Here is a 17,484-nt window from a genome sequence, read left to right on the forward strand (position 1 = left end):
AATTGAAGGGGAAGGGTGGTAAAGTCAGCCAAGATTCCCATTCCTTGAAATCTCTATCTAACTAGAGCCTTCACTGGATAGTTTGATACAAGACTATAAGCCATTGGAGCAGAATTAGGCCATTCAGCCCATCAAGACTACCCTGCCATTTCAACATGGCTGATCCATTCTGTCTCAACACCATTCCCCTGTAACTTTTTATCCCCTGACTAATCTATCAATATCCATCTTAAATACACCCAATGACCTGGCCTCCACAGTCACCTGTGGCAATGAATTCCACAGATTCACCACCCTCTGGCTAGAGAATTTCCTCATCTCCTTTCTAAATGGACATAACTCTATTCTGAGGCTGTGCCCTCTGGTTCTAGATATGAACAATCCTCCATGTCCATTCTATTTAGGTCTTTCAAGATTTAATAGATTTCAATGAGATCTCACCTCATTCTCCTAAATTCCAGCTAATAAAGGCCCAGAACCATCAATCACTCCTCATACGATAACTCTTTAATTCCCAGAATCATTCTTCTGAACTTCCTCTGAACCCTCTCCAATGCACGTTTTTTTTTAAAATAAGGGGCCCAAAAATGCTCACAATACTCTGAGTGAGGCCTCACCAGTGCCTTATAAAGCATCAGCATTACATCCTTGCTTTTATATTCCAGTCTTCCTGAAAGGAATGCTAACATTGCATTTGCCTTCCTCACCACTGACTCAACCCGCAAGTTAATCTTTAGGGGATTCTGCACAAGGACTCCCAAGTCCCTTTGCACCTATGACTTTTGAATTTTTCCTCTTCATTTAGAAAATAGTCTACTCTTTAATTTTTCTACTGCCCTACACTATATTCCACCTGCCACTTCTTTGCCCATTCTCCTAATCTGTCCAAGTCCTTCTGCAGCCCCTCTGCTCCCTCAAGACTACCTGCCCCTCCACCTATCTTCGAATCATCTGCAAACTTGGGCAGAAAGCCATTGATCCCTTCATCCAAATCATTGATATATAACATAAAAAGAAGCAGTCCCAACACCAAGCCCGGCAGAACACCATTCATCACCAGCAGCCAAACAGTAGAGGCCCCCTGATTCCCACCCTTTGGCTCAGCCAATGCTCGATCCATGCTAGTATCTTTCCTGTAATACCATGAGCTCTTGTTAAGCAGCCTCATGTATGGCACCTTGTCAAAAGCCTTCTGAAAATCCAAGCCTGAGTGAGTTTACATGGAACAAAAGATACACACGCAAGTTGAAATCAATTTATTGTCATAAAAACTGTTATAAGTTTGTCATGCATTAATTACAGTCTCCAGTATTAATACATTTTAGAGTTTACATTTAAAAAATGAACTTGCATATGTTCTCTTAAAGTGAACATGGAGGGGGGCAGAAATTATATACAATATTACACTCCCACTTTGACACATGATCAGTCCCTTGAGGCCAGCCAGCTGACCACTCCCAGAGAAGTGATGAGAGTGGCCTTTATTTGTAAGCTGTGGCAATTGGTTTACATTGATGAACAAAGCCAACAGCCCTTACAGTTAACCAGCAGCATTCATAAAGTATACAACAAAACAAAAATCAGCACTGTTTACCTTAATATAATATAGAAACATGGCTTTAATTGATCATGGTAGGTTGCAAATGGCTGCAACATTTTTAATCAGTTCAGATAGGGTTCAGGCTGATACTTGTGTCCATTTAAAGGCAAAACATTCTCCAGTCTCCCAGAATTATACAGATACCAGTGAGGAGCTGAGCCCACATTAAACTATGAATTACACCCATCTTGGACCTCTTGGAACAACCACATACCTACCTCTCATCTATCCTCACAAACCACCTCCAGCAATACTACAGAAGGTGATACAGAATCAACCATAGCTAAATAATGATTTGATTGCATTCTAATGAGAATTGTGTATCAACAAAATGACAGAAGAGAAGACGACATTGCAGCTTCCTAGATACACACAGCAACAACACTAACACTGGTCTTTGCCAGAACTGCAGTTGACTCCAGCGCTTAGAAGGTTGGTCAATGGGGTTCATGATTACTGAAGTGGAAAGACAAGCAGAACAATCATCTGAGTCTGTGTTTCATTTATTAGAAAATTGAGCTACCCTACTAAACCTAGGGGAGGGGGGGAAGAGAGAGACAAAGAGAGAATCATAAACATCAGAAACCAATCCAAATCCTTTGCATTAACTCAAGTCCTTTGATAACATATTTTTCTCTATGCTGATATAACCATATTAACAATGGCAAAACCAGAAACAGTCCTAAAAGGACAATGCCCATGAGCATCTTCCAGCTCAATAATTTCACCAACCACTACTAATTCTTTGGCTAAAAATAATTCATTTTTGTCTTTGGTACAAACCTTGTCCTTTTTCACATTCACTCCTATTACCACTGTCCTTCCCCATTCACCCCTTTCCCCATATCAGTAATGTGTTTGAACAGAAGCATGGATAAGATGGTCTTCTAAAATCTCAATACTTTATTTTAAAATGATTTAAAACAGATATGGATACTTACAATGGATTACAAATTCCTTTCTCTTCACTCATTGTATTAAATCTTCTCCAAAGCATACATCAACCACATACTGATAACATCAAGCTTTCTGTGAGGATTTTATGTACCAAGTGTGCAACAGACAATTGACAATAAAAACAATTTCCCATTTGATCCTTTGAGTGACAGCTGTTGGGAATCAAAAGCCACCTTTCCCCATGAAGGTTTGAATGACCACTCGAGTCCTCTTCCCCAGTCCACCAGACAACTCTACCAATACAAAATGCATGAATGTGGTCCATAAGAAGCAAGGGAGAATTATCAGAAGGAAACCATCTATAATGTGGATGGGAAAGTAACAACAAAGGCTACCCATGACTGACAACAATAAGTCTCTGCTCACTATCTGGATCCTCAGAGATTCCATCTACAATACACAATAAACTGAACACTATCTACAACACATCTAATCATGAGATCAGTCTCCTTTTCCTCCCTCCATCACCAGGATAGTGTGATTGCAATTCGTATTAGTCAATTGGAGCAAATCGGCAAATCTTTTCAGCAATAATCCCAAACCTGTGAACGAGGAAAGTAGAGGAGATGATATCATTTTCTAGGTCCTCTGCAAAAGGCTTGATGTTTGATGTTACTTCAGATCCAATATCAGAGCTCTATTCTTAAATAACATCAAACAAACAGAGACAAAATCCATGACCAAACTCTTGGCATCAGTGGTAATGGAAGCTAATAAATCAGCAGACTTCATATTTTGCTCTTGATTTTCTTATGAATAAAATAGAATTTTCTCCTGTGCTTCCTGATCATGCTCCAAACTACACTGAAAAAATCCAGTGAAAATACTCTACATCAGGAGATTGTTTTGTTGCCAGAATACAAACCCTGATCAGAGGTGCCGTTTAACCAGGTGAGTATTTTCAGAGTTTTCTGCTTATACATCAGATTTCTAGCATCTGCATTTCTTACTTGTTGATATGGGATTCGCTAAGTTACAAACCTCTTCCACAATTTCATCCAGCAGTATCCAATTATTTACTTTTCAACCAACTTGTAAAATGGCTATGGATTTTCTCCTTTTAATCATCAAATGCCAAGGCATTCAGACCAAAGTTAAAATTTTTCCTAGCCAGACTGATTGGTCCTCAGGATAAAAAAAAGACATGCTTAAGAGATTTTCAAATTACTTTCCTTTTCTTTTGGGAGTGAATTACATGATGGAGCTGTTTTAACTATCTACATCTAAAGGAGGACAGAGGAAATGCTTTTATGGCAGTAGCACTCTATGATATAATGGCATTATTTTTAAATCACTTATTCCTAAAAATACAAAAATACAAATACCCTAACCAATCCTTGTTCCTCATCAAATTGTCATTTCCTTTTTATTTCTGTAAAAGGACAAAGTTGGTGGCAGCGGTTTTTCAGTCTTCAAAAAAGTGCTATTTTGCCGTTCAATTTCAGTTTTAGGATCTCTGTTCTTCAATAAATATTAATCATCAGGACTTGTAGATGGCAAGAAACTTAAAAACAGTACACTATGAGAAAGGTTGCAGCAAATTTCAGGAGCATAGATTCAAGTCAGATTACATTTAATACAAGGACATTTTAAATTACGAATGAGGTGAAACAATATGAACAAAGTGGCGTAATATTAAAGTAGAATAGGCAGCCACTCAGACATCAATGTACTGAAATCACTGAAGGTACTAGAACAAATTGTCGCAGAATTTGGTATCCCTGGTTTTATAAACAGGAGTTAATAAAACAAGGGAGTCTAGTAAATCTTTCTAATTCATTAATTAGTACTTTGTTAGGGGCCTTGTTCAACTTCTTTGAACTACAAAGAAGGAAGAATGTCAACGCCTTGGAGAGGGAAAAAGGGAGATTTATTAGAATGAATACCAGCAATGAAGGAACTTATTTATATGGAGAGACTGAGATTACAGGTTTATTCTTAGGCCTTAAGGATTGAAGGGAGGGTTAATATCAATACAAATTTAGAGTACATAAAGAAAACAGAAAGGCAGGTAATCAAAGATTTAAGCTAAATGGCAAGAGATGTTACTATTAGGTTATTTGTGCTATCCTGTATTTTCCCTGTAAACCATACTCTCGTTTCCATCCAGAAATTTATAAAAACAGTGATCATAAATTGTATGTGAACCGATCAGATACCAGAAAATTAAATTTGATTATTCTTTCATTGTTAAGGAAAATGTATAAATCACAAATAAACAACATGTAGCAGAAAGCATTTATCACAGTAGCTTCTATTTAGAACTCCCTTTCAAGGAGACCAGGTATCATATCATTGTCTTTTAATGCTTGGGTGATATACAAATTGAAAAAAGGGCCAATAGCATCAAGTGTAAAATCTGATTCACCGGAGTTCACACCCATGCAATGAGCACCTATCAAGCTTGAACAGGGCACTAAAATACTATCTGGATGAAGTGCTTTCAAAGTTGCCGTGAATAGGAGCAGCATAGAAAGAGTATTCTGCAGTAAATGGGAAAGCACTGAATGCTACCAGGATTTGTCGCAGTGAATGAGAGGACTGTAGACAGGGTACACTTTAATGAAAGGGAATACTATTTGTATGCAGGAAGCACTGTAATGAATTGGAATACTGTGGGTAGGGTGTGTTGCAGTGAAATGGGATACTGTATACAGCACAAATGTTTTAATGAATGCAAATACTGTCCACAGTTAATGCTGCAATGAATGGGTATACTCTACCAGAGCACTAGGTGTCGCAGAGAACGAAAATGATCTGTACCCACCATTCTGCAGCGAATAAGAACACTGTATGGGAGATTTGCTGTAGTAAATGGGAATACTAGACACTAGGTATTCAGAAGTAAATGCAGAATGTGCTGCACCAAAGACTGTATGTGGGGTGCTCTGTTGTGTACTGGAATCTTCCTACAGAAGATGGACTGTAGGAATGAGAACATATTGATACACCGGGTTTTACTGTGGGAAATGGAAACATTATACAATGTGTCACTGGAACTCAGTGCAGAGTACTGGCAGACGTGCAAAATTTTCACAGCAAGTAGCAATTAAAACAATCACTATTATCAATCTTACTCAAAAAGCTGATGCCAGCTGGTAATATTTAAGCCACACTAATATTGGCTGAACTTTTGTCACTATAAGTAGTGTGGATATAGAACTGTTCATTGTAAATCAATAAATAAAGTGCTGATACGTATAACAGAATTGTCACTGTACTTCGTACTGGGAAGAAGACACCAGTGAAGAGGGCGTAGTTATTTAGAGAGACTAAAGCAGCTGTGATTGCTCATGGAGCAAAGAGATGAAGATTTAATAGAGATCTTCAAAATTATTAAGGCATTTAATAAAGTGAAATTATTTTCACTGGTAGGATTGCTGGTAACTGGCTTACACAAAATTAAGATAGGTGTTAAAAGGAAGCGAATGAGGAAATATTTTCTTTTAACAGTGAGGTTTGGTGATCTGTTATTGTGCTTGAAATGATGCAGGATTGGATTTTAAAAGGAATAGGGCAGATACCTATTTTCCATTCCCAGGAAAAAAAAAATGCATGGCCAATTGCAAAAACAAGGAGCTGGTACAGTCCCAATGGGCTGAATACTCTTAAGTTTCATTGAAATTTAAAGGAAGATCTCTCATGCAATCCTTTAGCAGAAATTTGAGTTTCTCTGCTATTAGTTACACTCCATGCAACAAAACACAATGCATTGCATACTGGAAGGATGGTTTTCTGTAGTCATCAGTTTGTTACCTGGAGCATGAATGAATATAGAATGCAAATATGCCAGAGGGATGGTAGATGTTTGTTAATTGCACTTGACCTCCAACCTTGTCTTACTATATTCTGCAAGGCAACAGGGTTGGTGTCCTCATGGGTGAAACCTGCCTAAGAAACTGAGATACAATCTTGTCATACAGCATAAACTGTAGGTCACAGAGCAGTGGACTAGAACCTCAGATTTTTTTTTTAAAAAAAGTTTTTTTTTAGTTTTTGGCTCTTTGATCTAGCTGACATTTCTACAAGGAGGCAAATTAGTTAACTGGTTTGAAAAAAAATTCTGTCTGAGTCTGTCATTAAATCAAACTTTATTTTCCTTGGATGTTTAAGGCAATTTCTTTATCCCCCACTTCTGTCCCCCTTTTCTCTCAAGTGCCTTGCTGCACTTGGATGCACAAGCAATATTTTCCGAGCTATTACCTTCTTTATAATGTCAGGAAGAGGGCATCATAACCCAGCCAAATTTTCACTTCTACTGCACATATTTTCTTGCTATTACATGTTCAGGCAACTACTGACTTCTTCAGCTGACAGGCACAAAACCAACTGCATCCCTCAGTTGGTTAGAAAAGGAAAGGTACGTCTCATCCGGAATTTTTCCAGTTAGCGGACGACTTCTTCCCATACCACTCTGATGTAGTTGTAGCTGAGAAAAGCAATGATTGAATCTCAGAACCTTTTTGCCTACTGGGCTCATCTGCAAACATCTTCAACTAAAGGATTAATGAAAACAAGTAAGACAATTGCAAAAAAAAAAAAAACAATGTGGTTGTAATCCTGATCCTGTTCTTTGACCTGTACAAAGCAATACAGATGACCCTGACATTACAGGTGGGTTGCATTCCTAGAAAATAGTCCGCATTGTGACCTTCCATAACCTGAAGCCATGTGATCTGTTCAAATGTCAAAATATGCAAGTTAGAAAATAGTTCCTTTTTCCTTACACAAATTCTATTCATTTTTGGTAGTGATTTCTCAATGCTGTACAAGTGAATTTCTGTTGCACAGTCACAATGCTGGGGTCGCCTGTATGGCTATTCCCTAGAGTGCAAAGAAATTTCAACATTTTTGAAATTCATTGCTGCCCTGCTTTTAGACTTCAATATGCCAACTTAGAAATTTAGTGTGTTTACACCATCAACGCTTTGGTTTGGAGAAGGTTCAGTCAGACCTATGCAATCTAGTTCTCAATCTGTCCTACTTTTAGACAAATCAGATTCCAACTGATAACTAATATTTTTCAGAATCATTGCCATTCCTTTAAACTGTAGTATTTCTTTATTCTGCTGTGATCAGAAAATGTGAAATTGAGGAGCTCAGAATACTCTCAGATTTATTTTGACACGAAACACGCAAATGTTGAAGTTCAACAGAAAAAAAACACAACAGTACTTCCCTTACAATTCAAGGGGATAATCCCTCTTTAAACCTGAGCTTCCTATTACAAAAGTCTGCATTGGAAATTATTACACTGGAAAGGTGCTAATTAAGACATCTTCCAATGTTAATAAAGACAGAACCACGCATCCCCCACCCTACCCCCCCCCCCCGCCATTACTAACTGGGAAGCTTTGAAGCACAAAAACTCAGCATCTATCCCAACACTAGGTCCCATTATATATCAAAGCATCTATATTTACACGAGTAGAGCAATTTGACTTTACAAATGAAACACAACACTCCACTGATCCAAGGACAAGCAATCCTACGAAGGGTAATTGATTTAACTTGGTTGGAAGGTGTACGCAGCCAGGGTTTTAAGAAAAGCAGTTAATGTACGGCTCCGAATTCTGCAGATTATGAGTGTATAGGGCAGCATGTAAACAGTGCTCAGGCAGCTGACTCATTAACAGTCTCTACTCAACTTGGTGTTGTCACCCCGTTTGGGTGGAGCAGGAGGTGGTCCACGCCGTAACGTTGCATAGCCTGAGATGTTGCCAGAAGCATATGAACTGGTTGACTCCTGGTCAAAAAGCAATTCAGGAGGAGGAGGAGGAAGTGCCATGTCGTCCATGGTGGTGATGTGTTCCGTCTTGGATGGTCGTGTGGAAGCCAGCGAGCCATGTCGAGTGAAGGACTTTCTCTGCAGAGTCCTATTGAGGTCAGCCAGAAAATGAGGCTGCACAGACAAGGCAGGCTTAGGAGACACCGGTACTGAAGCAATGGGAGGAACCTGGTGTTCCAAAGACTCTCCCTGTGTTAAGCGAGTGCTGTCACTCCTTTTGGGAAGTACTGGAGGTGGTGCTTTCTTCATTGAAGATTTGGACCACGTCTGAGGCTGAGGATTTACTACTGCTACCTTGAGTGGGACAGCATTGGAAAAGCCAGGAGGTGCCATCTCCAATGGAGGAGGGGGTAGAAGATCTAGATCTGGAGGTGGGGGAGGGAAATCTGAATCTGAAGGTGGTGAAGGAAACTCAGAAACAGGCTCCTTTGGAACAGCTGGAACTCCTGGTCCTTTGCTTGGCGGCCCTCCTGGTGGGAACATCAAGTTAACTGCAGCCAAATTTAATTTACCAGGCTTCGGAGGGGCAGGTGGAGAGGCATTCATATCTGGTGTGGGAGGTCCTGAAGGTATTGTTGGTTGTTCAGACTTATTACCGAGAGATTCCACGGGTTTTCTGGATTCTTTTGCATCTGTACAACTGGGTCCTTTTATACTGGAGTGTCTCTGAGGTGTGGGAGGCGGCTTCTTTCCACCAGGACTGGATGTTTTCTGAGGTTTTTTGACTGAAGTTGATTTGACTGGGGTGGGAGGGGGGGTAGGGTTAAGGGGAGGAGGCTGGGGTAGACTGCTTTCAGGAGGTGGAGGGGGAAACTCAGGTGATGGGAGGGAACCTGGTTGCCATTTGGGTTTTGCTTTCACAGCTGGGGGAGATGTAGGAGTTTGAAGTGGGGCAGGTGATGACTTTGCACTTGAGGCTGCGGGTAGAGGCTGGAACTGGCTTAAGGTCTGTTTCACTATGGAAACAGCAGGAGATGGAATGACTGGCATTTGGTCTGCAGACACAGCTGATTGCTTTGTTGCGGTTGTATGAGAAGGGGGACCCAAGGGTGGGGGTGGGGGCAGTGAGACCTGTGCAGCTGAGAACCTAGATGCTTTTACTGAAAGTGGTGGAGGGGAAAGTGCTGGAGGGGGGTCCATTTGAATAGCACTTTGTGTTGCTAGTTTGGAAGCTTTTTCAGGCTGATGACTTAGAGGGGCCTCGAAAGGCACACCTATCTTTTTGGTGACAGTACCCTGCAGTGGAGGTAATGGAGGAGGTGGTGGTGGAGGAGGTGGTGGTGGTGGAGGTGGAGGTGGAGGCGGAGGTGGTGGAGGAGGAGCTAGGGACTGCTGGGAAGGTAAGAGAACACATTGCTGTTGCATCTTCTGTGGTGGAGGTGGAGGTGTGAAGGCAGGAACCATGGGAGTAGGGCTAGGCAGTTCTGGTTTAAGAGGAGATGGAGTAGAGGCTGCCTGAAGTGGTGATGGAGGTGGTGGCATTGAGGAGACTGGTGAAGTACTCTGAGCACCACTTTCCATCAGCAGCTGGGGCTTCACAAGTTGTGAGGGTGGAGGTGGGGGGAGGACCTGCTGGCCCACGGGCAGTGTTGCAAAAGAAGGCGGAGGTGGCCGTTTGCTTGACTGCTCTCTGCTGATTGTGCTGTATTTGTTGAGTGTGGCAGCAGGTGGGGGAGGTGGAGGTGGTGGCGGAGGGGGTGGTGGAGGGGGAGGAGAGGGCTGTGGTGCCACATGAGGCACACTGACCCTGGTCTGAGGGGAAGTCGGTGGCACAGAAGGGTAGGATCTGACTGAATCTGTCCTGATCTGTAGAAAGAAAATAAATACAAAGTTACCAGAATTCTCCAGAACATCAGTCCAAAATCATCATTTTCAATAGAAACCCTATTCCCTCAGTCCAGTTCAGGTATTTGGATTACCAGTCTAGATCTTTGGATTACCAATCTAGTGGCATAATCGTTATGATGCTCTAAATTGATCCCTGCAAGTGCTGAGGGAACATGTCAGGATCAAAGACTTTCCAAAGGTATCTCCTGTCAGCAGATCCTACTAGATATGAACCAAGGTGAGAAATCTTTGTTTAACCTCTTCTCCTACTAGGTAACACAATTCCAGGATTTAGATCCAGTGATGATAAAGAAAGTTGTGTTACATTTCCAGGTCAGGATGCCGTGCAACTCGGATGGCAATCTGCTGACAACCTTGTACCTGACATACTTGTTCTTCTTGGTGGTAGTTTATTTTGTACCCGGCAAACACTGGCATAATAACGTCAGAGGCAATAAACATTTACACTTACAGTGATGGGAAGGAAGTCAAGCCAATTGCTTGTTCTGTTATCAGATAGTATACAGAAGCTCAACAGCAACCAGAACAGATTGTTCAACCTACCTCCAACACAAATGACAATTAAACTGTGTGTGATACTCACTTTCAAGATAATGCCACAAATAACATTAAGGGCTAATTACTAAGCCACCCTGAACAACTTGCCTGTGTAACTGATCTAGACACTAATTCTCTGCAAAGTAATATCAACTTAGTCCATTTTAAAAAAACGATTTGGAAAGTTCAATTACATTCATAGCTGACCGTCAACGGTGGTACCAGTTCAAGCATCAAGAGGTTAAATTGCACCAGGATAATTACAGTTTTTTTGCAAGGTTAGTTCATCTCATTCAGGAAACTAAAACTTCCTGATTTCCTTTGCTTTATATTTTTCCATATTTGTGTTTATCGGTTACTTGTTAAAACTGACTTAGGGATAAAAAGAATAATTACAGCTGGATATGATCAAATGCTAAATAGTGTTTTATCTGTTGTTGGAACACAAGGTAAATTCTTATTAGAGGACATCATCCTAACACATTACAATGTAATTACATTAGTTGCTGACAGCAAAACTTAACGCCTGAATGCAATCTCAGGCCCTTTCCTATTAGCTAGGAAAATTAGTACATTCCCAATGAAAAATAATTAGAGAGCACTGTAGTGTAGTCATTAGTGTGATGCTATTACAGTGCCAGCAACCTGGGTTCAATTCACCATTGTCTGTAAGGAGTTTGCACATTCTCCCCGTGACACATGGGCTTCCTCCCACAGTCCAAAGGCACAGCAAGTATGATAATTGGTCACGCGGGTGTAACTGAGTGATATAGGCTTGTTGGCTAGAAGAGCTGATTACCGTGCAGCATCTCTGAATAAAAAATAATAAATAAAATCAAATAATCATGAGCTTAATTAAACCCTGATCATATTCTTTTAAAATGGAAGCATATGCTGTTTGAATTACTGATATATTATGAAATAGTACACTTGATAAATGAAATTTAATGTAGTCAAACAACAGGAATTCTGCAGATGCTGGAAATTCAAGCAACACACATCAAAGTTGCTGGTGAACACAGCAGGCCAAGCAGCATCTCCAGGAAGAGGTACAGTCGACCTTTCAGGCTGAGACCCTGGGTCTGTACCTCTTCCTAGAGATGCTGCATGGCCTGCTGCGTTCACCAGCAACTTTGATGTGTGTTGCTTTAATGTAGTCAAGTGTGAAATAATATTTTTACAAAGAAACAATGAGAAAAAATGATACAACCTTGATGTTGTAGGTTTAATTGGGAGGAGGTGCTATACAGAAAAGACCTGATGGTTTGCAAATACAAATCTTCGAAGGTGACATAATGAGACAATAAGGATTTCCAAAAGGTGTGGGATCCTTGGCTTTTTGAAAGCAAACAGTACAGAAGGTGGAAAGTTACAAAATATTTTGTTAATCATAGTTAGACCACAGCTGAGGAATTGAAAGAATGTTAAGGCCTTACACAGAAAACTCAATTGAAAAATACCATCAATCAAGGAATTAGTTACAAGTAGCAGGATGGTTATTCTTAGGGTAGAAAATCATAGACAAAATACAAAAAGGATTTTATAGGAAGTAGATAAGAGAAAATTTTCCAATTGGTAGAACCATTGATGCTCAAAGAACACAGATAAATAATACTTGGAAGGAAAAGGCCTGAGTTATAAAATGGAATGAAAGGATGGTTTTCAATATTATATAATTTATAATTCAATATACATACAGCCATGGCAATATAGAAGGGGTTGTCCAATTGCTAGGTTTCTTAGATAGCCAAAATGATTCTTAGAGGTGTGAAACTGTATTTATTCTGCTTTTAAGTGGCTGAGTCCAATTGCTTGACCACTGCTGAGTTGAATTGCTTGCCAATGAACTTATGCAATCCATATTCCCTTTAAGCCCTTTTCCTCATAAGATATTTCCCAAAGGTAACACAAAAGATGAACCACTTTTAGGCTGCGATGATAAGCTATGTTTTTACATCTTCTGAAGGATTCAAATCAGACAATGCTCATGGAAATAGGTTATGGTAGACAGGCAGCAGAACTAGTTACATGTGAATAATGCATTATCCTCTCGTTCTCATCTTTTCCTTCCTTCAATGCCAGTTTTTAAAACATTGTGTGTTTTTCCTTTATGTTAGCTGTGGGATTTTAAATAGTCTTCTTCCTTTCTTCCACATTTGATGAGGAAGAAATGAGATAAAATGATGGCAGACCATACTATAAAAATAAAAAATGCAAAATACTGTGAAGGTAGAAAATATGAAATAAAAGCTAAATATAGTGAAAATGCTGCTAAACAGGCCAGGCAACATATACAGAGGGACGTATAAAGTTGTCATTGCCCTGAAATGTTCACTCAGTGAAAATATTTTGAAATTAAAGGAAGTTTAAATTGTACAGATGGAAGAGCTGGGGATGAAAAATGTAGAGGCAGTAAGGTGGAATGCAGGAATGATTAATCTCAAAAACTGGGATGCTGAAGGGATATGGAGAAGTCTAGAAATTATGCTGTAGAACTGAAAAATGCATTTGTAAGGTGATAGCACATCTAGTCAAAAAATTATTCCTTAATGTTATACTGAATTTCATTGCAGGAGGCCAAAGAAAGAACTTTACCTTGGCAGAAATGCTAAATTCTCATGGCCTGGACTGTAAACTTTGCTTTCTCCAATTATTCCCATGAATTCACTACATGCCAGAAAGAATCAACTTGTAGATTCCCACCGGCCCCCTCCCCCCCATTTCTTGTGTTTCAGTAACCAAAAATACTCATCTTTAAAGTTGAAGACAGATTCAAGTACTTTTTCTTTCGAGCTCAGGAGGATAGATTACTTTTTTCTTACCTTGGAGTGTTGTTGCTGCTCCTCCAATTGAGTGCCCCTTTTCCAAGCCTCTGAGAAGATGGAGCTGACAATACTTTGGGAGCGAACATGACCCGTAGACTGCAAATCAGAAACACCACTGTCTGACTGATTCGAATGATTTGAATGGGATTCTGCGAAAATAAGGAAGATAAATTCAAATTATATCACTGACTTCCTGATTTGCAAATAGCATGAGATGTTAAATATATCATCACACCTACTGCTGCTGATACTTTATTTAAAATCCACTTTAAGTAAGAGTAACTGTCTACCCAAATATTTCAAAGAGTTTATCAAATTCCCATTACTTCAAACTTTGTAAAGCAAACACTGCTGCTAGAAAGTTTAGGGGTAGCTTTATCTCAACATTTTCTCTCATCTTTTGCATTCCCTCCTGTTTCATAAAAACATTGGGGAAAAAATGAGTAATTCTTGCAGCCCTTTCATTCCTTGTTCACATTCTAACTCCAGTAGTTTTCCTCTAAAATATCAAAGAATCAGAGTTATGCAACACAGAGACAGGTCCTTTGGCTCAATTGCTCCATGCCAACCAAGTAATCCAATTAAGCTAGTCCTTTTTGCCAGAATTTGACCCTTAGCCTTTAAAACCTTTCCAATCCATGTACCTTCCCAACTGTTTTTTCAAAATTATTAAGGTCCTCTCAGAATCTGCTGACTATTTACTTGCCAACTGAAGACCTGTGTTCAGTTTTGTTAACTACCATTCTCTTGTTCTCTCTTTCCCTGTCATTTCCATTTCACTTTCCTTCTTATTTTAAATTCTTTGAGCCTGGTTCTTATTTAAATTATTTACTGGCAGACACTGCTTATTCCTTTTGTCTGTATCATTATGTCCATTAGAGCAAAATTCTGTGGATGTCACAAATCTGAAAACAATAGATGTTGGTAAGATCTAGTTTGTCAGACAGCATCCATGAAGAAAGAAAGTTAGTATTTCAGAGAGATCATCTTTAAGAACTGGTGAGTTAGCACACCCAATATATTTTCCATTCCACAGAACCTATCCAAAATGTGTAATATTTCCAACATTTGCTGCTTTTATCTTCATACATATTTCATCAGATCTACCTTGCAATGGTAACAACACAAAAATATTGACCACCCAACCATTCCCGAGTATACACTTATCTGGCGATCTGAACTTGGTTAAAGGCACCCTCATTCAAAATGGAGAAGCTCCATGCAGCATTTGAACCTCACTCAGCACAATGCCAGCACTGTGGTAGGTTACAAAACAGAACAAATATCTAGAAGCCATGTAAATCTATGTAAATGCAGAAGATGGAATACCTATCCTTTTTCCACCAACTTTTCTGAACTTCACGTTCCATCTGTTTTTGTGTATTTCTTTTACTATTTGCGAGATTCGTCCTTTTTTTTTGCAATTGGGTGAGTGAGCGAGCTCGCACCTGCTTAATGAATTCTATTGTTTCATTGTTTTGTGGCTGCCTTCAAGAAGATGAATCTCAAGGTTGTATACAGATGTCCCCCGCTTTTTGAAAGTTCGCTTTACGAAACCTCGCTGTTATGAAAGACCTACGTTACCTGTTTTTGCTAACAGAAGGTGTTTTCACTGTTACAAAAAAAGGCAGCGTGCGCCCCAAGCAGCCAAGCTCCTCCCCCGGAACTGCATTCTAGACGGCATTGCTTAAACATGTGCCTGTGAGCATCTGTGCTTTATGTCAATTTATTTTGAGCATCCGTTAGCAAGATGAGTTCTCTTTCTTTCTTTTTAAATCTTTTTATTGAATAAGTATACAAAAAGGTAAGCCATATAGCCACTAATACACTGTTAGAATATAATAAAATTACAGAAGATATTAATACAGAAAAAAAGTGATACAATGTAATTTAAACATAACATACTAAGGTAACATAATAGTATACTAATTTTTATATATATACATATATATCAATAGAGAAAAGGAAAAAAAAACCCCAAAAAAAACCCACTGTGCAACTAACTAAAAGCAAAGCAAAGCAAAGCAATGGGCTAACTTGGAACCAAGTAGAGTTAAAGAACTTAAAATCACGTCCTCAAACCCGACCTCCACTAAAAACAGTAAAAAAAAACAAGGGTATATAAATATGGAGCAAAAAAAAGGAAAAAAAATTACATTAAATGAAAATATTGAATAAAAGATCTCCAGGTCTGTTCAAATTTAAGTGAGGAATCATAAAGGTTGCTTCTAATTTTCTCCAAATTCAAGCATAATATCGTCTGAGAAAACCAAAAAAAGGTAGTTGGAGCATTAAGCTCTTTCCAATGTTGTAAGATGCATCTTTTCGCCATTAAAGTAAGAAATGCAATCATTCTACGCGCTGAAGGAGAAAGATTACTGGAAATTTTAGGTAGTCCAAAGATAGCAGTAATAGGGTGAGGAGCGATATCTATATTCAATACCTTTGAGATAATATTAAAAATGTCTCTCCAAAAAGTTTCCAGAGTAGGACAAGACCAAAACATATGAGTTAAAGAGGCTATCTGCCCCGGACATCTATCACAAAAAGGATTAATATGAGAATAAAAGCAAGCTAATTTATCTTTGGACATATGTGCTCTATGAACAACTTTAAATTGAATTAGGGAATGTTTAGCACAGATAGAGGAAGTATTGACTAATTGTAAAATCTGCCCCCAATCATCCACAGAAATGATAGGCCCCAATTCCTGTTCCCAATCTACCCTAATCTTATCAAATGGAGCTTTCCTAAGTTTCATAATAATATTATAAATCATAGCCGATGCACCTTTCTGACATGGATTAAGGTTAATTATAGTATCTAAAATGTATGTAGGAGGAAGCATTGGAAAAGAAGAAAGTATAGTACTTAGGAAATTTCTAACTTGTAGATACCTAAAAAAAAAATGTATTCTTGATAAATTGTATTTATTAGATAATTGTTCAAAAGACATAAGGGAACCATCTAAAAATAAATCCAAAAACCGTGAAATACCCTTAGTCTTCCAAATTTGAAAAGCACGATCTGTAAAAGAGGGAGGAAAAAATGTTACTTAAAATACGAATCGCTAGCCCGAATTGGTTAAGATCAAAAAATTTTCTGAATTGAAACCAAATACGTAAGGTATATTTAACTATCGGGTTAGATACCTGTTTGAGGCGTTTCAAATCAAAAGGGAGAGAGGAACCTAAAATAGAGCCAAGTGTATAGCCCTGAACAGATTGTAATTCCAATGCTACCCATTTAGGAATGGATAGTATATCCTGGTCAAGTAACCAAAATTTCATATGTCAAATATTAATTGCCCAATAATAGAATCTAAAGTTAGGTAATACTAAACCTCCATCTCTCTTAGCTTTCTGTAAATGTATTTTATCCAGTCTCGGGTTTTTATTTTGCCAAATAAATGAAGAAATTTTTGAGTCAACTTTATCAAAAAAAGATTTTGGAACAAAAATCGGTAATGCCTGAAATATATATAGAAATTTTGGCAGAAAAAACATCTTAACTGCATTAATACGACCAATCAAAGTTAAATATAAAGGAAACCATTTAGATGAAAGTTGAGTAATATGGTCAATTAAGGGTAAAAAGTTAATCTTAAATAAATCTTTGTATTTACAAGTAATTTTAATCCCAAGATATGAAAAATAATTATTAATCAATTTAAACAAAGTTAAGGGAAGTTGTTTATTAATCGGGCAAAGTTCACTCTTACTAAGATTTAATTTATAACCTGAAAAGAGACTAAATTGTGCTAATAACTCTAAAGCAGCAGGGATGGATTTTTGAGGATTAGAAATATATAAAAGTAAGTCATCAGCATAGAGTGATACTTTATGGGACTTTAAGCCCCGAGTTATCCCAGTAATATTTGGAGATTCTCGAATAGCAATTGCAAGAGGTTCTAATGCAATATCAAATAA

At 38.6% G+C, this 17,484-nt stretch overlaps 1 protein-coding gene across 8 annotated transcripts in view; it reads right to left on the reverse strand.

Moving 5' to 3' along the window:
• Window positions 1–1,241: 1,241 nt before the first annotated feature.
• Window positions 1,242–17,484, reverse strand: part of raph1a (Ras association (RalGDS/AF-6) and pleckstrin homology domains 1a) — a 206,489-nt gene continuing 190,246 nt past the window's right edge. For all 8 annotated transcript variants that reach the window (XM_072261418.1, XM_072261416.1, XM_072261417.1 and 5 more), the window contains 2 exons: window positions 13,553–13,704; window positions 1,242–10,151 (listed from right to left, as the gene is read on the reverse strand). In XM_072261418.1, the coding sequence (XP_072117519.1) occupies window positions 8,187–10,151; window positions 13,553–13,704 (2,117 nt within the window). In that variant the 3' untranslated portion in view covers window positions 1,242–8,186. The remainder of the gene's footprint in view (window positions 10,152–13,552; window positions 13,705–17,484) is intronic.

This window comes from Mobula birostris, chromosome 6 (assembly GCF_030028105.1).
Source record: "Mobula birostris isolate sMobBir1 chromosome 6, sMobBir1.hap1, whole genome shotgun sequence".
NCBI lineage: Eukaryota > Metazoa > Chordata > Chondrichthyes > Myliobatiformes > Myliobatidae > Mobula > Mobula birostris.